The 18,978-nt window shown below is 53.2% G+C and overlaps 8 protein-coding genes across 8 annotated transcripts; 5 read left to right on the top strand and 3 right to left on the bottom strand.

Moving 5' to 3' along the window:
- Window positions 1–400: 400 nt before the first annotated feature.
- Window positions 401–2,944, bottom strand: CAOG_05224 (hypothetical protein). Its single transcript, XM_004346859.2, has 2 exons — window positions 2,296–2,944; window positions 401–1,491 (listed from the first exon to the last, which is right to left on the bottom strand). Exon 2 carries the CDS (start codon window positions 1,483–1,485, stop codon window positions 424–426), a length of 1,062 nt encoding a protein of 353 aa, XP_004346909.1. The 5' UTR covers window positions 1,486–1,491; window positions 2,296–2,944; the 3' UTR covers window positions 401–423.
- Window positions 2,640–5,052, top strand: CAOG_05223 (hypothetical protein). The gene is made up of 2 exons (XM_004346858.2): window positions 2,640–2,658; window positions 3,470–5,052. Exon 2 carries the CDS (start codon window positions 3,487–3,489, stop codon window positions 4,990–4,992), a length of 1,506 nt encoding a protein of 501 aa, XP_004346908.1. The 5' UTR covers window positions 2,640–2,658; window positions 3,470–3,486; the 3' UTR covers window positions 4,993–5,052.
- Window positions 5,053–5,641: 589 nt separating this feature from the next.
- On the bottom strand, window positions 5,642–6,293 carry CAOG_05222 (hypothetical protein; the record flags this gene model as incomplete). Its single annotated transcript, XM_004346857.1, has 4 exons — window positions 5,642–5,863; window positions 5,976–6,095; window positions 6,140–6,202; window positions 6,282–6,293. The coding sequence occupies 4 exons, from the start codon at window positions 6,291–6,293 to the stop codon at window positions 5,642–5,644; spliced, it is 417 nt and encodes a 138-aa protein (XP_004346907.1).
- Window positions 6,294–6,807: 514 nt separating this feature from the next.
- On the top strand, window positions 6,808–10,084 carry CAOG_05221 (epsin 3). Its single transcript, XM_004346856.2, has 5 exons — window positions 6,808–6,854; window positions 7,759–7,878; window positions 8,015–8,123; window positions 8,196–8,304; window positions 8,408–10,084. Exons 1-5 carry the CDS (start codon window positions 6,823–6,825, stop codon window positions 9,853–9,855), a joined length of 1,818 nt encoding a protein of 605 aa, XP_004346906.1. The 5' UTR covers window positions 6,808–6,822; the 3' UTR covers window positions 9,856–10,084.
- A 450-nt stretch (window positions 10,085–10,534) lies between these two features.
- Window positions 10,535–12,551, top strand: CAOG_05220 (hypothetical protein). Its single transcript, XM_004346855.2, has 2 exons — window positions 10,535–10,823; window positions 11,081–12,551. Exons 1-2 carry the CDS (start codon window positions 10,666–10,668, stop codon window positions 12,138–12,140), a joined length of 1,218 nt encoding a protein of 405 aa, XP_004346905.1. The 5' UTR covers window positions 10,535–10,665; the 3' UTR covers window positions 12,141–12,551.
- A 232-nt stretch (window positions 12,552–12,783) lies between these two features.
- Window positions 12,784–16,386, bottom strand: CAOG_05219 (hypothetical protein). The gene is made up of 5 exons (XM_004346854.2): window positions 16,247–16,386; window positions 15,806–15,850; window positions 15,141–15,731; window positions 14,972–15,046; window positions 12,784–14,842 (listed from the first exon to the last, which is right to left on the bottom strand). The coding sequence occupies exons 1-5, from the start codon at window positions 16,311–16,313 to the stop codon at window positions 12,855–12,857; spliced, it is 2,766 nt and encodes a 921-aa protein (XP_004346904.1). The 5' UTR covers window positions 16,314–16,386; the 3' UTR covers window positions 12,784–12,854.
- A 761-nt stretch (window positions 16,387–17,147) lies between these two features.
- On the top strand, window positions 17,148–18,032 carry CAOG_05218 (hypothetical protein; the record flags this gene model as incomplete). The annotated part of the gene is made up of 3 exons (XM_004346853.1): window positions 17,148–17,291; window positions 17,443–17,643; window positions 17,787–18,032. The coding sequence occupies 3 exons, from the start codon at window positions 17,148–17,150 to the stop codon at window positions 18,030–18,032; spliced, it is 591 nt and encodes a 196-aa protein (XP_004346903.1).
- A 21-nt stretch (window positions 18,033–18,053) lies between these two features.
- CAOG_05217 (hypothetical protein) lies at window positions 18,054–18,924 on the top strand (the record flags this gene model as incomplete). Its single annotated transcript, XM_004346852.2, has 1 exon — window positions 18,054–18,924. The coding sequence occupies one exon, from the start codon at window positions 18,054–18,056 to the stop codon at window positions 18,846–18,848; it is 795 nt and encodes a 264-aa protein (XP_004346902.1). The 3' UTR covers window positions 18,849–18,924.
- Window positions 18,925–18,978: the final 54 nt, after the last annotated feature.

The raw sequence follows: 18,978 nt of genomic DNA, 5'->3' as shown, positions 1-18,978 counted from the left end.
TGTTTTCGTTGATGAGCATTGATGTTGTTGTTGACCCACATTGTTGAAAACGATATAATCCTGTCGAAACGCCGAGTTGTGCTGACGGGGAGGGGAGATTCGGCATGATAGACAGCCTTTTCTTTTTCCATTTTCGGACGATGCAAATGCTTTGTCCACCCGCTTTAAGCTCATACAGGGGTGGCCTCGCTGAGCAGTCGCAACAAGCTCACCCGACGTCTCAAAACCATGTTGTTGAAACGCTTTTGGATTTTTGGCATGCGGATTTTTGGTCACAAAAGGGATGACAGCATCAACTCATGAGCAAAGTCACGGTCACCTTCAGTGCAGCACAGGCAATATGCAGAAAACAAACAAACAAACAAACCAAACAAACAAACAGCATCCTGAAAGAATGCAACAACCACGGCGCGGCGCTGGTTATTACCAATCGCCTTCAATATTGAGCATAAGGAGCTCCTCATCGGAAAACATTTTTCTCAGAGGGGCATCATCCATGTCGTCCGCAAGGACCTCGGCGCGGTCTTGCGAGCTCAACTGGACCCAATCAGCAGTCCTGTCATTTCCGGCTTCAGCACCCACATCATAACGAATGGTCGATGCGGTGCTGGGGACGTTATTCAAGAAGTCGGGCATGCCAATGTCACCAGCTTGAGGAAGGCTGCGGAGCACTGCGTTCGGAAAGTTCGCAAAATCCATTCCCAGTCCAAGACTCTGGTCATGATGGGCATTGTCTGCACGAGCGAGACGTGCAGAGGCCGCGCCGACATTCAGCTCTTCCGAAGAGGAGGGGCTCGGGAAAGAGTGGATGTCCGACCCAACAATGCGCGGGGCATCAACGGTTGTCACCGAGTCCGAGTCCAAGTCCGAGCTTGATGATTCTGAGGACGAGGACGGAGTCAGAGGGTGTGCGGGAGCGGCGCTTGACTTGCGCAGAGACTGAGATTTGCCGGCCTTGGGCGAGGTGCGAGTCGCAGGCTTGCGGCCGGAGGCAGCCGGGGACCCCTTGGTGTAGAGCACAAGCACTCGTTGATCGTCGATCTGGTACAGGGTCTTGTACAACCCTCCGAGGTAAAACGGAGGATAGACCATGGCTTTGATGGTCGGAATGTTGGTCGCGGTATTGTGCGCTTTCTTGTACCGGTTCCCGTCGCGCCACCTCTTGACGTCCACGCCAAGTCCTTTGGTGTTTTTGCCTCCATTGGGGAAAACAAAGGCAGAGCCGTGTTTGAGCTGCAAACACTCCGTTTGTGTCAGGTTGTCGGTGCGCACTTTGATACCTCGAGCGAATTGAATGGGGTCGAAACCCAACGCACCAGGCGTTAACTGATCCAGCAAAGCATTTAGCTGATAGGGCACAACAGGCAACACAAAGTCCAGTGGGGCGGTGCACGGAATGTCTTCTAGAACCGCAGCCATACTCTGGGTCGGGGCCACCGGAATCTCGGTAGAGGCAACCAGCATCTCGGTTGAGGTTTCGGACATTGTTTCCTACATTTGACAAAACAATCATGAACCAAAAGTCAATAAGAATCAATGATCGTCTCCGTTCTCTTGTTTCTTGTGAGGACGATGCAATTGTGTGTCGCGCTTCTCAGCCAACACTGTATGTAGGCATGCGCACACGACAGCACGAAAGACAGCTCCCGGGGAGTGAGTGGAGTGAGTGGATGGAAGGTTGCGTCTTTAGCTGTATGCTGTTTTTTTGATTGATTTTTATCTTTGTGTTTTTTGGTTGTTTTGTTCTAATGAAAAATTGAGGTTGCTTTGTGCTCAACCGCGTCGCTTGCAAACGGGAAAGAGATGGGCATGAACGCAACAACGCAGCAAAGCAAAAGACATGGGTCACAAGGACAAGCGAAGGAGAGAGAGAGAGAGCAAGGGAAAAAAAAAAAACAAGCAAGAAAGGAGAAAAAAAGCGAATCCTGTCGCTCCGACAACGCGCTTCCACTCGTGTTGGGAGCGGGAAATGCGAGGTTGGTGACTGGAAGCGACTGTTGATTGGAAGTGAATGTTGTAGAAAGGTGAGAGGCGGAGAACGCCGGAGGAGGAGAACGCAGGACGAGATTGCAAAAGGAGTGCCAGAATGGCTCAGGATCACCAAAAAAAAAAAAAAAAAAAAATCCTCCAGCGGGGTGCGACACAACTTTGCCTCAAGGCAGCAGCACGATACCCACAGCTGGCAAACTCTAACAACAAAACGCAGTCGGCCAGTCGCCAAGTGGAAGCGAAGGAGGGGAGAGGGGAGAGGGGCGATGGGCTCGTGTTGCTGGGTGGGTGTTTTTCAAGACTCACAAAAATTGAGAAACAAACAAAAGGGACTGGCAACGATTCGCGTCATCAAAATAGATCTAGAGCTGGTGAAAAGATGGGCACATGCACACAACATCTATACTTTTGCGCTTCTCTTTGTGCCTGCCTTCACTGGCTGCAGTAAGGGGGGTTGCCTGCGTTGAAAGCGAGGGGTGTGGATGTATTTGTTTGTTGACTCGCAGCCGGTGAACGCGGCACGCTTCTGGGCCATTTTTGGTTGTCCATGACTATGGTCACAGCAGCATTCGCCATCGCATCGCTCTCGAACACGTGAATTGACCCCTTTTCTTATTGTCGGATTTTTTCAGTTCGATGACAGTCCCACTTTTGGATTTCGACTTTGAGGTTGGTTATTATGATGATTGCAGCCCCACTACACTCTCCTGCATGCCTTCTCTTCCACTTGGCGACTTTTTGCCGACTGCGTTGCAGTTAGCTATGGCCTGCGGCTGAAGCGTGCGCTAAAACCGCGCTCGGGTCAGGTTTTTTTGCTTTTCGCCTGAGCGCTCTTTGCCGCTCCTCTGCTCTCTGCTTTCTGCACTCTGTTCTCTGCGCTCTCCTCCTCCGCCCATAACGTTCTCCTCCTCTTGCACTTCTACAACACGCTCTTTCAGTCACTGAGTGCACATCCTCTGCTGCCTGTGTTGGGGGGGGAGGCACAAGGCACGTCTTGCCGCTGTCATTTTTTTTTCTGTCACTTTTTGTTTTTTCCTTCCTTCCTTCCGCTCCTCCCCGTCGCTTGTCCTACTACCCCCGCCGTTGCGTTTTTGCGTTTTTGCGCTGCGTTCATGCTCTTCTCTTTCCCCTTTGCAAAAAATGGGGCTGAGCAATGCCAGCCAGCCAGTGATGCAAAATCAAACAAAACGCGTTGGAATTTGGCATTCCTCTCCGTGACAACAACCAAAAAACGAAAAAAAAAAAAAAAAAAAAAAGATAATTAGCAAAAAAAAAAAAAAAATTAAAAAAAATCAATGCACGGCTAACTTTTCTGATGCGATCAGCGGCGTCACAAACCTCACTCTTCCTGCCCGTTTCCCGGCCTCCCCTCCCCTCCAACCACCGATAACTGCTCTCTCGTGTTGTAGTGCTTCAGTGTTGGCTGACAGGTAACGCATTTGACGATACTGATTGTTTTGATCGATTGTCATTTTTTAAGACAGTACAACCTCGACCATGGAGCAAGAGCAAGAAGGCAATCCCGCGCATTTGCAGGACGATCTCACACCCAATCAGGAGCAAGACGAAAACAATCACACAGATGAGCAGGACAATGTCGGGCCAGATCCGCTCCAGCACTTGTTCTCGCACAAGCTCCCCACGCTCAGCAACCACGAACTACCGAACCTGCCAGCTGCTTTGAATAACGAGCCCAAATCTGGCGAGGCTTCTCAATGCGCAGCTGTGCCAAGAACAAAACGCAAGGGTCAGAAAGCTCGTCGACACGCAAAGCGCTTGAAAGCTGTGCCGCCCCCACCAGAATCAAATCCTGATTCGCTTGCTTCGCCGATCAGCGAGGCGGCTCAGCAACCGGTGCCTTTGGATGTTCATCAATGCGCCGAGCATGTAGGAGTTGAGCCACCCGTCGCTGAGCAACCCGAACGTGCTTCGCCGATCGATGAGTCCATGTGCTTCAACCCACAGTTTTGCTATGCAATTCTGCTCTCGCTTGACTACCCAGTTCTCGACGAGTACCCTAAAGGTTTTCAGCCTTTCAATGGTGCCGTGTTTCTCTTCCGAACTGGCACCAATAGGCGCTGGCGTGGCGGCTTGAACCACTTCGAAAAAGGTTACAAAACGGCCGATGGTGGTACGATATACCGTTCGTCTCAACCAGGAGGATTGTTCAGGCTAGTGTACCCTGTCGCCAAGAATATCGTGCTGATTCGTTACAGCACGCAGACTCCGACAGCCGAAGCTGCCTCAGCCTCCTCGCGTTCGATTGGCACCAACGAGCCTTCTGCTATCGACGGGGCCTCCTCTTCCAAGCACCAGGCTGGCACCGGCAAGTCTCGGACTGATCAATCTGTCTCCAAGTCTAAGAATCGCTCTGCCAAGTCCCCGATTGGTCAAGCTGCCTCCTCCTCCTCCTCCCAGCTTGGGATGGGCATCGTCGAGTCTCCTGCTCACGTTGCCGCCCCCTCGAAGCCTGCGGCTAGCACTTCCACCAAGGCCCGTCGGCTCCAAAGCACGTCGCGCGCTTTTACCAAGCGCCCTGTGACTCCCGAAACCGAGCCCGAAGACGAGTCCGATGTTGAGGATTTCGAGGACGATGCGGAGAGCACTGTTAGGTCGTACGGCTACACGGGCCCCAGCCCCGCCTCGACCGTTGGTTCTGAGGTGGACGCTGAAAACCAGAATGATTGGGCAATCGGTGTTGCAGTTTCTGCCGTTCGTTGTGGCCTGTGCCCGTCTCAGGGATACCAGCCCCTCCCGAACGACATGCTCCCCAGCCCCGCTCAGAATGCCTCGACAGCACAGGACTGGGAGACTGCCATGGCTCCCTTGTTCGATATGATTCCCAGCCCCGCATGGAACGAGAACGTTGATGTGGGGCAGGCCGGGAACGAATGGACTTTTGATTTGCTCCGCCTTAATGAGCAAGACCTCGAGAACGACCCCGCCATTATCTATGTGGCTGCTACTGTTGCCTGGATTGCCAGTGAACTTAGGAAGAAGTAACCTGCGCCGCAATGTCGGCGCACAGTTACGGCTGTTTGTTTGTTTGTTTGTTTGTTTGTTTGTTTGTTTTTTTTTTTTTTGTTTTTTTTTTTGTTCTTTTTTGCTGCACATTGCCTGCGTTGCACTGAAATTGAGTTTGCCGTTGTTGACATGTTGATATACTGTGCTGTGTTTAAATCCAATAGCAATCGTTTCAGTGTCTCAGGCCAATATTCTGTGATCGTTCCACGAAGATACGAGTAATGGGTTGATGATGAGAGTAAGAATAGGGAACAAGAGAAAGCGACGAGTGAACACACTCTCATCATCAACCCATTACTCGTTTCTTCGTGGGTCGATCTTTGATCATAACACTTTGTGCCTGCCTTCACTGGCTGCAGTAGGGGTTGCCTGCGTTGAAATCGAAGGGTGGTGATTTTCTGGATCGACGTGATGTCAACCCTTTTTTTTTTCGGATTTTCCAGCCTTCCAGTCTTTGTCGTCCTTCGAGTTTGGGATGGCGACATACGAACACCCCACTGCGTCTTTCAAGCCTCCAGGGCCCACTTCCACATTACGTGGCTATATCTCGCAACTCATGCGGGTCACTGAAGATAACCTAACACAGGATTTGCATCATGCTTGGAAATGGGCTGGCAAGGTGCCAGAACTACGAGTTCCACTCGACCAAGTCCCCTGGCCAACAACTGACCCAAATGTTGTGGACCACACGATTGACGCGTTGATTGATTTCCTGACCCAGTGGAAGCCCGTTTGGGGCTGCCTCCGTATTCCAAATAGTGAACAAAGCGAGCGCGATACCGTCGCAAACGTTTTGAATCAATTCCGGGGCAAACGGCAACGTGTACTCGAGCGACAGCTTCACCAGGAACTACAGCAGACAGAAACGGCGGAAATTTCATAATGTTTTGACGTTTCTTTTTTTCTTTCTTTCTTCTTCTTCTTCTTCTTATTCTTCTTCTTCTTTTGATTCTTCTTCTTACCACGGAATCGACACCGACGGACCACATGGACCAGGCGGAAGTTGTGGCCTTAAGGCCCAACCGTTTCGGCGCGCATCCAGCCGAGACTTGGCGTCCAAGTGCTCCAGCACAACCTGGCACCTGCTGAGCGTCCGCTGATCATGGATGGTGATGTGTTTCTCTACAATGAAAGCCGGAACGCGCGACTCCATGGTGGCGACAGGATGTGCCACCGTTGGCGTGACGGTCTACAGTACCGGAAGGCGTACAGGACTTCCGATGGTCTACCTTCCAGCTCAACCTGGTGGTCTTTGCAAGAGAGTGTACCAGATCGACCATGAGATCATCCTTGTGGGTTATACCAACGGGCTGTAGTGCTGCACTTGATCTCCAAATGCGTGAGTTTCAGCGCTACTCCGGTTTCGGTTTGTGTTTTTGACGCCGAATTTTGGCGCACAAGATGTATCTTCGAATGCCTCTTGTCGTTGCATTCTTTACGGATGCTGCTTGCTTGTTGTTTGGCTTGTTTGCTGTCTACATTACATGTGTTGCACTAAAGTCAAACGTGACGACAAGTTGATGTTAAACCCAAATCAACCGTTTCAAGAGCCCTCAGCAAGCACGGCGTCCCGAGCCACCCACAAAGCACACGGTTTCGACGAGGCCATCGGCGGGCACAAGCACAAGGAGCTCAGCCTCAAAGGAAAGTCAAACAAACAAAAGGAGCAAAAACAACAACCACAAGAACTCAGACACGATTATGATCCATACGAAACAATTCGAACTCTCGATTCGAGACAGCAAGTATTCACAACATTGCTTTGTCCTCCTACGTTCCTCACTCTTCTTTGTTTTCCATTCCTGAACAATGACTGAAGGCCGCTCTGTGCTCAAGCAACTGTACGTCAAATAACATCAAAAACGAGTTGTTTTTTTTTTTTTTGGGTATTTTTGAAATTCGTCGGCTTTTGTTTTGTTTGGTGTGGCTGTGCGTTTGGACGGTCGATCGCGCCTTCGCTCCATTGCCCTGTCCATCGTCCCTTGCTCTTGGATCTGATTCCCCAATACTGGCAGGCTGAACCCGCACCTTCCACCGAGCCAAATTTTTGGCAGGGTTTGTGAAAAAAAAAAAAAAAAAAAAAAAAAAAAAAAAACTCCCTTTCCATTTAAAAAAACAAAAAAAGGCTGAACGTTCGACCGTTGTTTCGCTCGAACGACGCCGACTGTCGCGTTGATGGGTTTCGGCTTCTCATTCCAGATGGCAGGTGATGCGCACAAGTGGCTCGTGCTGCGGCGCTCTCCATCAGATTGATTGCCGGCTTTGAAAACGACCCAGATCTTGCTTTTTCCTTCTTGTTTTTCCTTTTGGTTCGATTTTTGACGTTCGTTCCCCGCTGCATTCAGTCGATTGGACCGAGTGTTTTGCTGTCGATTGGGAATGGCAAAGATACTAGTCATCTTGCCCAGTGGCGATGGCGAGGGCGAGCGGTGCAAAAAAACCCAGAACGAGAACGATTTTGTGTCATTCAAAAAAAAAAAAAAAAAAAAAAAAAAAAAGAAACGGTCAACGATTCGCATAAAAAAAAAAAGCAAAAAGCTTCTTCTTCCCTGTGTTTTTCTGCATTGGCAGCCGATCCTGGGTGTTCGTGTTGGATGTCGGGTTTGGAGTACGACCGATGTAGTGGGTTACTCATACACACAGTGGGGTGCGTTTGAAAATGTGGAGCCTCGTCCTCACTGTTATCGTTTGCTCACCATTCGCTTTGATTTTTGATTCGTTGCGATTCGCTGCCATTCCCTTCAGTCGCCATGCCGCGAACAACTATGCTCCGATTGAGATCAAGGTCCGCACGGCCACGTCAAACGACCCGTGGGGCGCCCCGAACGCTCTGCTGTCGGAGATTGCCGACGCCACCTACAACTTGTAAGCTCTCTCCAGCATCGCTCTCATTTTGACTGCGAAGGGATCATTGCAATGCACTGCTGATTCGTGCAGCCTAGCAAGCTCTTGTCTCACTGTGTTCGGCTTGACATGGTTTTTCGTGCAATTCTCCCTTCAGCGAGCAATTCCCCCAAATCATGAACATGGTCTGGAAGCGCATGAACGACGATGGCAAGAACTGGCGACACATTTACAAGAGCATGCTGCTTCTCGAATACCTGATCAAGGTTGGTTGTCTCGCCTTTTTTTTACAAGACCGTGGACGTGCACTCATTCCCTTTTGTTTTTGAAACTTGCAGAACGGAAGCGAGCGCGTTGCTGCCTCCGCAAAGGACCAGCTGATTACCATCACCACCCTGAAGGATTTCCAGTACATTGACAAGGAGAACAAGGATCAGGGAGTGAACAGTGAGTGTTCTGTGTTTTTTTTTTTTTGTTTTTTTTTTTTTGTTTGATTTCCCAATTCTCTCTCTTTGCTTTCCACAAAAAACTCACTCTTCCCGCCCTGCAGTTCGCGAGCGTGCCAAGCAACTGGCGTCGCTGCTGAACGACCCGGAGCGCTTGAAGGAGGAGCGCGAAAAGGCACACGGCCTCAAGAAGCGCATGGACCACCGCGACGATGGCGGCTTTGGCAACCACGATCGCGATCGCCGCTACGATGACCACTCGAGCAGCAGCAGCAGCGGCAGCAACCGCCACGGTGGCCCTCGCTCTGTGGACGAAGAGGACCGCCAGGTTCAGCAAGCCCTCGAGATGAGCAAGCGCGAAGCCGAGGAACGCGAGGAGCGCCGTCGCCAGCGCGAGGAGGCCTTTGCCCGCCAACGTGCCCAGGCCGCCGCCCCGGCTGCCTCTGCCGACCCGTGGGCCACCTCCGCCGCCCCTGCCAACTCTGCCCCTGCCAGCCAGCAGGCTGTCGATCCGTGGGCCACTCCCGCTGCCGCCCCGGCATCCGCTGCTCCCCAACACCAGCAGCCCTACCAATACTCGCAACGCCCCTCGCAGCCACAGCAACCACCCCAGCAGCAACAGCAGCAGGCGTCGTTCGACCCGTGGAGCACTTCGGCTGCACCCGCTCAGGCCCCTGCTCAGGCCGCTTCGTTCGACCCGTGGGGTCCCGCACCCGCTGCCCAGCCGCAGCAGCAGCAGCAGCAACAGCAACCGCAGCAACGCATGATTGCTGGCGACCCGAATGCCCTCATGGCCAACATTGCCCGCAACGCTCACCAAATTGACGGCTTTAGCCGATTGCACCACGAGCGCGCTGCGCCCAATGCTGCCGACCCATTCGATCTCGGCGGCATCGGCTCGTCGCTCCCCGCTGGCCAGGCGCCGCGTCAGCAACAGCCAAACATGTCGTTCGACCCCTTCGGCTCAAGCGCTCCTGCCGCCTTGCAGCCCGCTCCCACTGCTGGTGCTGCTGCTTCTTCCGGACGCCCCTCCGACCCCTATGCCGGCCTGGTCAACCTCGACGCCCTGTCCAACTCGGGCTCTGGTGCCGGCAACCCGTTCGGCAAGAGCGGAAGCGCCAGCTCCAACATGAGCGGCAGTGCCAGCAACCCCTTCGGCAACCAGGGACGCCCCAACCAGCCCTCGATCAACCAAATGCGCCAGCCCGGCACTGGCGGCTTTGACGCGAACGGCCTGCCTGCCCCTCTCCTTGCCGATTCGTCGCGCCCGGTCTCTGGCCCCACTGTCACCGCTGGCCTGACTGGCAACTTTGGCGCCAACCCCGCATTCGGCGGCGCACCTGCCTTTGGCGCGCCTGCGTACGGAGCTCCTGCTGGCGCCTATGGCTCCCCCGCCTTTGGTGCGCCCGCCCCTGCATTCGGCCAGCAGCCAAACCCTTACGGCCAGCCAAACCCTTACGGCCAGCCAAACCCCTACGGTCAGCCAAACCCCTATGGCCAACCCAATCCCTTCGGCCAGCAACCTCCCCAACAGCACAACCCATTTGCCTAAGCGCTGAGCTTGCGTGAGGGCAGTGTGGTTTGGTTTTTGTGCTTTTTTTGGAGTGTTTAACAATTTTTGATGTCTTCTCTTCCTCTCGTTTGTTGTGTGTGGTTGTTGTTCTCTCTCTCTCCCTCTCTCTCTTGGTGTAGCTTTGGTCTCTTTTGGGCTTTGTTTGTTCTTTCGTGGTCGCTGTACATGAAAAACCTGTGCGATTATGAAAAAAAAAAACGTTCCGAAATCAAACAATTCTTTTCGATGTTGGTCGCGCCATTCCGACACTCCAACCATGGGTCCATCATACATCATACAAAAGATCGGCATCTGCTTCTGCGATCTGTGATTTGCGAGCCTTGATGCAGAGAGAGAGAGAGAGCACAACGATTCAAAGCAAAGAAATGGAATTGTTGGAGTACTCTTTTCTTCTTTGTTTGACTTGCCTTTTTGGTGTCCTTTGTTGTTTGTTTCGTATTCCAGTCGTCTTTTTTTGTTTTTTTCTTTCGCCATGCAGTACTAGAGATCATTGCAAGGCAGAAAGAGCTTGCGATCTGGTCCTTCTCTCGCAGAACGCGCGATTCGCTCGTTCTCTCTCTCTCTCTCCCTTTCGATCCGTCCTCTGCATCAGGGCTAGGCAGAGCTTCAAACAAAAACAGTCAAATCAGATTGTTGGAGTACTTTTTTTTTTCTTTTCCTTCCACTTGCTTCTTTTGGATTTCTGATTGTTTGTTTTTCCTTCATTTTCCAGTCAATTTTTTATTATTATTTTTGTTAGTTTTTTTTTTTTTTTTTTTTGATTCTTGTTATTTATTCTTCAACATCCAAATGGCAGCTCCGCCCGCAGGCGCTCCTGCAACACAACTACAAAGCATCCGCCACGATCTCAGTTGCATCACTGCCGCGCAGCAGCCAGGAGCGTCCGTCGGCCTTGTCTTTGCCTCGTGCGATTGCCGGCCAGCCAAAGAGACCAAACAAGCACTCCGGTAAAGCACTCTCCTCTCTTCCCCCCGCCCCCGCGCCTCCCAAATCAGCTTGGTCTGTGCATGTCGTCACTCTGTCGATGCACCCTGGACTGCAGATCGCGTGTTGTGTTGGATCGTGTGAGGGATTGCTTTTTTTTTCTTTTCTTTTTTTCCACTCCGAGCATGACGTCACTCTGCCACGTTTTTGGGATTTGTGTTTTCCAAATCTCACATCTCGACCCACCTTGTGCCCCCCCCCCTCGTTCTCATCATCACAGATTCTTTGAGACTTCCAACACATGGGCATTGTGCTGCCCGTACTGCCCGGATCGGGCTCCCGCGCCATTCACGACGGTCGAAGAGTACTTGGCCGCAGCGCTCGCGCTGACCGCCCACATTACCAGCGATGCCCACCGCACCACGCTCAAGACATACTGCACGACCTGCCCGCTGCCAAACTGCGAGCGCGGCCGCGACTTGTCGGGGATGCCGGCGTTCAACCGGTACCGACATCTGGCCGATCACGCCATTGTCACGTTCGAGTACATTTGCCCGGTGGAAAACTGCGGGCTTCGCTTCAAGGAGAAGAGCGACGCGACGCGCACCAACTTTCATCGCAAGGCACATCCCGACGCGTGGTTGACAGATCCCACGTTGCGCTCATGGACGGAGGCAACGCCCACGACCCGCAACACGCGCGCTCCTCGCGCCACTGTTTCTGCTGCAGCTGTTGCTCTTCCTCCTCCTGCTGCTGCTTCTGACTTTCTAGCCCCAACGGAAGCAGTCCACCCCGAGCTTGACGGCGCTGATCTGGCAACAGCATCCTACAATCCGGCGGTATTTTCCACCATCACAATGATGCCCATCAATCAGCCTCCAATGTGGCTTGAAGCCTATCCCACTTGGTCGGATTCTTCCACCGCCGCCGCCGCTGCTGCTGCTGCTGCACAACCTTACTCGTTCGCGTCAACCGACGACTCGAGCGGCGATGAAAGTGCTGGCCCGTTTGACATGGCCAGCCTGTTGACCGGCCTCGGCGACCACACATTCCTCGATGCCGAAGACGCCATCTTTGACGACAGCATCGTGTTTTCGGATCCGCATTCTGGCCATTCCGTGTTTGACTGTGTCGAGTGCTTCCTGCGCAACGCCAGCGACAACGCGTACCGCACAACTCAGAGTCCGATGGGCTTTTACGACGAGCTGTATCCGTTTTTGGCCGCAGTCCAGTCGCAACCCGAGCAGCAGCAGCAACAACAACAACATCAACAACCTTCTCTTCCTTACAATCCCGAAGCGCTTTCGTGGTACGGCTCTCCAGCCCTCCACACTCCCTAAGTTTATTCTTTCTTTTCCATCCGCTTTTTGGGTTTTCTTTAAGTCATTCCTTTCCCTCTTCTTCCCTACCTATCTCTCCTTATTCTAACTATTTACGGTATTATCATCCTTCTCTTTTTCATTGTGTCAAGCGACAAAAGAGCGGCAAACTTTGCGGTGGACTTTTCCACTTTTTGTCTTTCTCTTCTTACATCTTCTTCTTTCTTCCCCCCCCCCCGCATAGTTGCACGGCTCGCCTCCTTTTTGACACAGTCATTCTGTGTCGAGGCTTGACCTTCCAGCAGCTTGTATTGCGACCCTAGTTTACTAGTATCGTTCATTGTCGTGTCGGATCTCGAACAGAGCTCTGACTGGCAAACGCAGGTGGTTTCCGTCTGTGTGAGCTTGCTTGTACAGATGGAAATCGTCTGCCTTTGCCAGTCAGATCTCTGTTCTAGATCTGCCACGTCAAGGGACGATGCGTCACATGCTACAGCATTTTACTCACCAACAAGTCCAACACACTTTTTTTATGATGGGCCCCAACGAATCTACTTATGTCCCCCTCCTCCTTTAATTCCATGTTTTGTTATACTTTTTAAGCTTCTTATCCGTCTGTCCCTCTTTTAATTCCATCCTGTTGTACTTTGATGTAATAAAATGTTTGTGTTTTGTTTTTACAAGAACATTCCAAGATCAAAAACCATTCACAACACGAACTCTTAGCAACTATTATTACTGCCCAGGAAGCTCCTCGTAATCACTAGCGCTGCTGCTGCTGATGGCGCCAGCACCCGAAGAAGCCGAACTGCTCACCAAGGTTGGAAGCTCTTCATAGTCACCCTTTTGCCTCACAAGCAACGACTCTTCCGCCGTCAGTGCAGGAGAACCCTTGTGCCAGACAGTGGGCGAATTTGCGTCCTTGTTGACTTGCGCATACACTGCGTTCGGGGCAGCCGACTGCTTGCCGTTCTTGTTGACCTGCGCGTAAACATCGCGCGCGCCACTGGAGCCTGCCGCCCCGCCAGTCGTCGGCTTGTTGACCTTGGCGTATGTTGCGTTGCTCTTGTTGTTGTTGTTGTTGTTGTTGTTGTTGTTGTTGTTGTTGTTGTTGTTGTTGTTGTTGTTGTTGTTGTTGTTGTTGTTGAGCCCTGCCACGCCATCCTGCGGCTGCTGGTAGCCCTCGCCAGTTGCAGCGCCAACAGCGGCATATGGGTTTGCGGTGCCAGGAGTTTCGTACAGGTCGGCAGCCTTGGAGTCGCTCGGAGCAGCATACATGCTGGGCCGCTCGTACAAGCTCTCGCCAGTCGCCTCTGCGTGCTTGCTGCCAGATGCCTGTGGCAGAATGTATGCACCACTGGGCTGTGAGTATGGAGCTGCGTGCGCGGGCTGCGAGTACGTCGATGTGGCCGCATCGCCTGGCGCCGCGTACAACGACTCGCCGCGAGCCGTGGCGACATCTTCGGGACTCGAGTACAGAGACTCGGACGGCTGAGGACGGCTCGCGTTGGCGTACAAGGCAGTGGTTGACGACGACTCGACAAAGACACTTCCGAGCGAAGCCGTGGTAGCAATAGGTTTGCCGCGGTTTGACTGCGGGTTGTGCTGCTGCTGCTGGTGGCGTCGTCGCCGGAGCAACACCACCGACACCACAAGGAGTAGCAACAGCGCAGCGCCGCCTCCAACACCAGCACCAATCGCGACCGCAGACGCAGATGCAGCGCCTTTGTTTTGCTTGTCACCGTCGTCCAGCGGTCCTTCGGTTGTTGTTGACCTTGCGGCAGTGGAAGAGGTCGCTACATCAACTGGACCAACCGTGCTGCTGCTGCTGCTGCCCGGCGGCAAACTCGCGTTGCAAAGCCACGACTCGCACAAAGCAGTCTCCTGAGGCAACGGAGTGCACATGCTCACAAGCGACTCGAATGTAACCGGGGCTGAGCTCAAAGACTGGTGCCACTGAACGCCAAAGCTCGAACTAGCGGTGGTATTCACATCAACTAGGAGCCGTAGCTTGTGCCAGCCCGCCGACAAAGCAACCGGTGACGCGGCGATCGGCTCATCATCCACGGAAAGCTTCCCACGGCCATCCACCGTGTACTGGTAAGTCGCGGGCTCGGGGACGTGGATGAAGCCGGCCAACAAGGCAGTGAACACGGTGTTTTGACGAGCAGCCTGCAGCAGCACATTGCTTGTGACGCTGCTCGTCGAGACGAGGATTCGGGCGAACGGAGAGCCAGTGACGAGCGAGAGCCGAAACCCTTCCGATCCCACGTCCGCAACGTGGCTTGAGCGGCTCGAGCTGCACTGATTGGTCGAGTTACGCGCGCATGCACTCCACTCGCCCCATTCGGTTGTGCAAGCGACAAAACAAGGCCCGGGATTGCACGTCGCATTCCTGAACGCTGTGTTCTGGCAAGTGTTCTGCTGCTGGATTGTACCAGTTCCACACAGGCTCGAACACTGCGCGCCGGGTACGTCTTGCCACACACAGGCGACGCATTGACCCGAGATCAGAGCGTGGTTTGCCGCGCAACTCGTGCACGTAGTTGCCGTACTCGTGCACTCGGTGCACGACGAGTCGCAAGGCAGACACTTGCCCTCCGAAGCATACTGCCCAGCGTTGCAGGACTGCACGCACACCCCGTTGGTCTGGAGAAGGGAACCAGAGCTGCAGCGGGTGCAAAGGGATGAGGTGTCGCACGTCGTGCAGTTCGTGCCGCAAACTGCAAACAAAGGTTGAAGTTGAACAAAGGTGTGTTCGCAGGTGAGCAAGTTGATTTGGGAGATGATGCAGGCGAGAAAAGCACCCCAGACAACAACAACAACAACAGTATAAAACCGAAAAACTTTACCAACACAAGAAGAGTCGCTAGTGACCGGTGTTCCCATGTCCGTCGAAGGGCAAGACACACAGCCGCTCGAGCATTCTGTCAAAGCAGCGAACGCTCAGAGTCAAAACCATAACTCGGGAAAAACAACAAATTGGACGACGGGCAAGCAGTGCAGCTTCGTTCTGCTTACCGCAAGCGTCGCCCATGTTGTTCACGTAGCCGTTGATGCACCGCTGGAAAAGACGATATGCATCAAGCGTGGTCAGTGTTTTACCACTGGTGCACTCCGAGGGAACAGTCAGGGTTGTAGTGAGGCTGGCATGCGACACCCAGCCCACGAATCGCCAGGTGCAGTCAGGCCAAAGCGTAGTGCTGGGGGTGGCGCTGGGGGTGCACGTGTCAGCGGCATTACTGCTCTGATCAATAGTGATGGTGCCGTCGTCGTCGTCGTCGTTGTAACTCAGAGAGACGGTGGCGCAAGGTGACAAATCTTCATTCGTTATTCCGGTCCCGATAACATCACCACTGCCGCCGAACACAGGACCAGATGAATCAGTGTCCAGAGTGGATCGGTAGCGCACAAAAAGACCAATGTAACTTGGGGAATGCGCGGAGGCAGCAGCAGTTGTGGTCATTGTGACATAGGGCAGGGTGGGCCGAGCGAGGCCCTTGGAAAACGAATAGAGCTGCGCACCGATGCAAGAACTGCACGCCGTGGTCGAAAAGAGGTAGGCGCTGAAGCTTGTGCCGGTGGTGGACGTTTGTGGGTCCAGCGTGATATCTGACAAGCAAAAACGTTGTGCCTGGGTGAGTGGCGCCAAGAGAATCAAGCTCGCTCAGGAAGCCGATTCATACCCAAGGTGCTGAAAAAATCGTTGCTCGAGGTTCCGCTTGCGAGGTCTGCCCAAACAAAACACAATTCCATACGCGTTAAATTTGAGTACAACATCGACAGTGAGGCGAGTCATTCGAGACTGAAAAAATCAGCGCGATTCGCGGCCAAAAACAGCGAAACGCCTTTGTTGTGTTATTTGTTTACATTTTGGCTTTTTTTTTTTTCTTTTTTTGCTTTTTTTGAGTTTTTCTCACAATGTCGAAATCGAACAAAACAGCAAACAAAAGCCGTAGAAGAAAGCGCATGGTGGGAAGAGAGAGAGTGTGTGTGTGTGTGTGTGTGGAAGGGAAGAAGAGAACGAATGAAGCGTGCGTTGTTCATGTGGCTGAGGACTGAGGTGAGTGAGTGTGCGAGAGCGGAGAGAAAGAGAAGGCGGAATTTCGATCGCGTCTATTCCGTACCAGCAACAAGCAGCGCCAGTGCGCAGAGCAGCCACATGCGAGCCGGTGAGAATGAAGAGCGTGCCATCGACCCGAATTGCTGGCTTGAGGTAGGGGGTTGACCGCGCGGTGCTCTGGCTCTTTTGCTTTGTCGCGTCGCGTAAGGCAACAAAGAAACAAAAAAAAAAAAAAGAGTGGTGCCATATTCGTGTCGTTCAAAAGATCAAAAGCGTCAAAGCGGCGGAATATTCAGACTCAACAGCAACAAGAAGCGGGGGGGGGGACAATTGGGGGGAACATTTATATGGTGACATCAGAATGGTGAGCGCTGGTGCGGGGGAAAGCCAGATGAAGGCAATAAAGGGACGTGTGAAATAAACCGCTGCCTCAACAAAAATCCCACCAATGATGCCGCTATTCATTGGCTCACCTCAAGCAGGAAGTGCAGGGCCCCCTGCGTCTCGAGGATGCCTTCGAGAGACTAGCTACAGTTCCAGCGATGCTTGCGGCTGCCACCTGCAGTGAATGGCCGCAGCATTGGACAAGCTCGAATGAAAAAAACGGACGCTAAGCGATTGAGGATGAATCGCGACGCTTCCCTTTGCGCTCGTTTTCCCGAGGCCAGCAGAACGCACATACACGGTCGAAGGGACTACTGCGCAGCTCATCACAGGTCGAGTTCGAGAGAGCACTGCGAGGAAGACTCAAACGCGGACCAATGGACCATTCGAATCTATGTTTGTCCCTTTTTTGTCCTGTTTGTCCTGTTTTTGCTGATGACCGACAGGATCTGCATCGCCTTGCATCTTTCTTTCCAAACACACCCCCCCCCTTCCATCAATCAACGTCAAGTAACTCTGCCAACAAACAATCCAAAAACACAAAAAAAAAAAACGGCTGGAACTGGATCAGTCGTCACTGCATGTCCTTTGCTGGCTCTTTCGCTGCACCTCAGCTTCCGTTCGCCCCTTCCCTCTTGCTTGGATCCACTGGTGTGCTCGACGGCGGAATTTCACTCCCTCCGCAGAACTTCCTGAGCAACCGCGAGGAGCTTGTCGTGACTCGCGTAAGGATGTCCATCCTCGAGCTGTTGGCACGGCTTCATTCCATTGCATTGCATTGCATTGCATTGCGTTGCGAATGAAGCCGTTCGTTCGACTGGCTGCTCGTGTTGCTCACTCACTCGTCTGCCGCCTTTTTGTCTATGCGCCAAACAGCTTGATCAGATTGCCTCATTGGGTGCTCACAGCCGCATCATCGGAGTCTCCCCGCAAGCACTCGCCAGCCTACAGCAGCAGGCCGCCAACGCCGCTCAACCAGCCCCTGCCCAAGTCCAGCCGGGTGTCGCTGCCACTGTTGCTTCAGGGCACCCCACCACTGCACAGCCGCAGACTCCAGCGCAAGCTATCGCAGTGCCAGTGCGTCTGCCGCGATCCACTCCAGCCCGGCCGTCTCAATTCATTGTCAGTTCGATTACTATCTCCATACCCAAACAAGTATGTCTGTCGCATGTCATCACTCACAAGCAACACGCGGTTTTTTTTTTGTTTGTTTTTGGTAGGCTGGTGTAACGGGCGTCTTGCAGGTCGATCAATCGTTTGGTTCTCCTGGCACCGCAGCGCGCTCGCCGCTACTTCCCAATCCAAGCTTTGCCACCGTTTCTGCCGTCTCGCGTCACCCGTTTGCGCACGACAGGCACGCATCGAGCAGCGCTGCAGATCTTGATCGCGCATTCACTGCTGACGACGACGAATCCCAGCTCGACGACGACATTGACGCCGACGACGACCACTTTGCTGCCTTGTAACTAGCACACAGGCCCCCGAAAATGTCGTCAACCACCACCACCACCACCACCACCACCGCCGACTCATCGGCGCCCACCAAGCACAAGCTTTGTGCTGTGTGCCAAAAGCTGCCGACAGAGGTCAAACGATGCGGAAAGTGCTTCAAGACGTACTACTGCAGCCGCGAGTGCCAAGTCAAGGATTGGCCTCGCCACAAGACCGAATGCAACAGCGCCATTCACATCAACACGAGCGCGACGGGCAGCGCCTCGGGCTCAAACTCTGGCGAGCAAGCCGAGGAGACCAAGAAACTGCAACAGACGGCAGCGCCCGCACAGCTCTTCACGCCGCAAGCCGTCACGGGCGCAGACATTTATACCCTGTTCAATCTCCCCGTGGGCGACCCCAAGATTCTGCAGTTTGTCATCTACCTCGTGCACCTCAACAAAACGAACGGCGCCCCGATCACGGGCCAGGAGCAGTATCACGCACCCGTCCCCACCATCGCGCGCTTTCCGGGCTCAGACTACCACAACTATCCTGTCTTGGGCCTTTCCCTGTGCTTTGAGAAGAATCTGCTCACCGCGGTTCACGTCTATTGCGAAGCCGTCTCGGGCTACACTGGCTATTGCGGTCCGCTGCCGCATGGCATCTCCCTCAAGGACAACAATGTCGACATTGTCAAGCGTCTTGGCGAGCCCACGGTCAAGGGCGGCAAGGTCGTCAACGTGTGGATTGCCTACGAGGAGCTTGGCATGCAGGTCGACTTTTCGACCAAGGACTGGAACGATCTCGACAACAAGATCAGCTCTGTCGCGCTGTACGCTCCCCGATGAAGGGATGGTTTTGTGTGTGTGTGTGTGTGTGTGATTGGTGTGTGTGAGTGGATGCTTTGTCGTGGGGATGAATGCCTTCCATACTGTTTCTTTTGCTTTGTTAGTGGCTGTACAAATCGCAGCTCATTCC

Source organism: Capsaspora owczarzaki (assembly GCF_000151315.2).
Source record: "Capsaspora owczarzaki ATCC 30864 unplaced genomic scaffold supercont2.8, whole genome shotgun sequence".
Lineage (NCBI taxonomy): Eukaryota > Filasterea > Ministeriida > Capsasporidae > Capsaspora > Capsaspora owczarzaki.
The sequence above is the reverse complement of the archived record's forward strand: the minus strand, read 5'-3'. Positions and strand labels throughout refer to the sequence as shown.

Bases quoted from the DNA above. Each gene is read 5' to 3' on its own strand.
- CAOG_05220 (XM_004346855.2), top strand. From the start codon at position 10,666: ATGGCAGCTCCGCCCGCAGGCGCTCCTGCAACACAACTACAAAGCATC. The intron at 10,824-11,080 runs GTAAAGCACTCT...TCATCATCACAG, and splicing joins GAGACCAAACAAGCACTCCG to ATTCTTTGAGACTTCCAACA.
- CAOG_05219 (XM_004346854.2), bottom strand. From the start codon at position 16,313: ATGGCACGCTCTTCATTCTCACCGGCTCGCATGTGGCTGCTCTGCGCA. The intron at 15,047-15,140 runs GTAAGCAGAACG...CTGCTTTGACAG, and splicing joins CAACATGGGCGACGCTTGCG to AATGCTCGAGCGGCTGTGTG. The intron at 14,843-14,971 runs GTAAAGTTTTTC...CTTTGTTTGCAG, and splicing joins TAGCGACTCTTCTTGTGTTG to TTTGCGGCACGAACTGCACG.
- CAOG_05223 (XM_004346858.2), top strand. From the start codon at position 3,487: ATGGAGCAAGAGCAAGAAGGCAATCCCGCGCATTTGCAGGACGATCTC.
- CAOG_05224 (XM_004346859.2), bottom strand. From the start codon at position 1,485: ATGTCCGAAACCTCAACCGAGATGCTGGTTGCCTCTACCGAGATTCCG.
- CAOG_05221 (XM_004346856.2), top strand. From the start codon at position 6,823: ATGACTGAAGGCCGCTCTGTGCTCAAGCAACT. The intron at 6,855-7,758 runs GTACGTCAAATA...CATTCCCTTCAG, and splicing joins CGCTCTGTGCTCAAGCAACT to TCGCCATGCCGCGAACAACT. The intron at 7,879-8,014 runs GTAAGCTCTCTC...TTCTCCCTTCAG, and splicing joins GCCGACGCCACCTACAACTT to CGAGCAATTCCCCCAAATCA.